This window comes from Antrostomus carolinensis, unplaced genomic scaffold (genome assembly GCF_000700745.2).
Source record: "Antrostomus carolinensis isolate BGI_N321 unplaced genomic scaffold, ASM70074v2 scaffold9664, whole genome shotgun sequence".
NCBI lineage: Eukaryota > Metazoa > Chordata > Aves > Caprimulgiformes > Caprimulgidae > Antrostomus > Antrostomus carolinensis.
Window position 1 is genome coordinate 88,184 of NW_010311408.1, and position 1,859 is coordinate 90,042.

General features: G+C 45.5%; 1 protein-coding gene across 1 annotated transcript; it reads right to left on the reverse strand.

Annotated features, from left to right (window-relative positions):
• Positions 1 to 918: 918 nt before the first annotated feature.
• YOD1 (YOD1 deubiquitinase) lies at positions 919 to 1,623 on the reverse strand. The gene has a single exon (XM_010166729.2). It carries the CDS (start codon positions 1,552 to 1,554, stop codon positions 919 to 921), a length of 636 nt encoding a protein of 211 aa, XP_010165031.2. The 5' UTR covers positions 1,555 to 1,623.
• Positions 1,624 to 1,859: the final 236 nt, after the last annotated feature.

The window sequence follows — 1,859 nt, forward strand, 5'->3', positions numbered from 1 at the left end:
GTATTTGTAACCTAGTACAGCTCAGAAACACCGTGGCCGTGAGATGGGCTATACCCAAGGTAAAGTCTGCTTAAATGGATTTAAATGATGTCACTTCCCTAACTACAAGATTTTTTTCCCTCTTGCCAGAATTTCAAATACTATTATGAAGAAGAATCCGAAGTATTTCAAGGAACATGCCTACGTTCTGATGCAGTGTAAACACCGGGGGGGGGGGTTTGGTAAGTTATTTTTCAAGCAACTAAAAACTACCTACGGAGGATTAGTAAGTTTATTCAACACTTAACCATCTACTCGTTAATTTCAAGAAGGCTATTTTAAAGCTTAGAGGCCATTTCTTTCTCTAAAGCCATGATTTCACACAAACAACACACTCTACTTCTGATGGTAACACAGTACAGGGCAGCTTTGGAGAGGTTTTTTTTTACTTTCCAATAAAAATCATGCAGCAAATGAGCAGTTTCCCCTGCGAGAACTGCTTGTCTGTGCAGAATTCTTAGTTATAAGTAATGCTGATAGATGTATTTCCCAAACCCTTAGATTAATTTAATTACCCTGAAAAGATAATACAGAGAGATTAATTCAGTAATTTACAGGCTAGATTTTGTATGTCTGCTTGGATGACAGACACACAGAGAAAAGATTAATTAAGAAATCAAGTTTTAGCTGCCAGTGTAGATACCACCTGCCAAGGTTCTATAAATTAACATGCGAGGAGATGCCTATGTCAGATCAGTTGGAAAAGTCACCAACCATAACAACCCTGTGCGTCTTGGCCGTCGTTAAGTTAATACAGTTAATTGGCTTTTCAAGCTTTGTGAACGGAATATTTATGATTTACATACAGCTTATCTGTGGAAATCCAGAATTTTATTCCGGATGGGTGAGGTAGTCGATGTAACCATCCTCATGGAGATGTCACACTTCTCCAAAGTTGGTGTGTCCGGTCTCCTTGGCGTGTTCTCTGGCTTCCACTTGTCCTGTTAGTCCCTTCTGGCACACCATGCACCTCAGAGTGAAGCGATTCACATCGGTAAACTGCCTCTTCCTTCTGGCTTCATCTGCCAACTCCAACGCTTGGGCAAGAACAATATCATCAGTGGTGGAGAAAATGGTCTGGGGAGGAATGTCCGAGTCGGGGATTTTCCGCTCGAGTGGATCATAATGAATCCCATCATAAATTAAAAGGACTCGCTTAGTGTAACCAGCATCCTCCCCAAAACGGTCAATCCTGACTGTCTGTGTGTCCACCACGCAGATCTCACACTGGTAAAATTTGGATAAAATGGACACTTCGATGGCTCCTCCCCAAGTCTCTTCTCTCCTGATCCAGTCACAATACTCCCTGTTGGTTTTCCCTAGAACTGCCTCACAGTAAGATTCAGGATCACTTGCTACTATCTGAGCTATGAGGCTGCGCATCTCTGGAGGGCAACCCGGGTCGTAAACGCCTCCCTCCACCACGTAGTAGACACTGGTGAAGAGACAGGAGTTATCTGCTGGAACAACCCTCCTCGCCAGCACAGGCACGGCCTCCCTAACCGAGTTAGACATCGTTCTTTTTGTGACTAGGGGCGAGTCAGGCTTGGGCTTGGACGTGTCCTCTTCCACGATGAGAGTGTCACCTGCCAAACAGAGGAGGAGGGAGAATTGAGAGAAATACACAGGGGGGGAGTTAAAGATGCTGCTGCTGCTAAGACAGAACAACACGGCTGAGTTGTTGTTATTAAGGATCCCGGTTGTTTTTGCCGGTACCCGGGTATCCTGATGGAAAACAGCTCGGCCGAAGAGCCGGCAGCACCGCAGCAAGCGTACGGCGGGCTCCGGTGAACTCCCCTGCCGTGTCCCGGTCCCTGTCC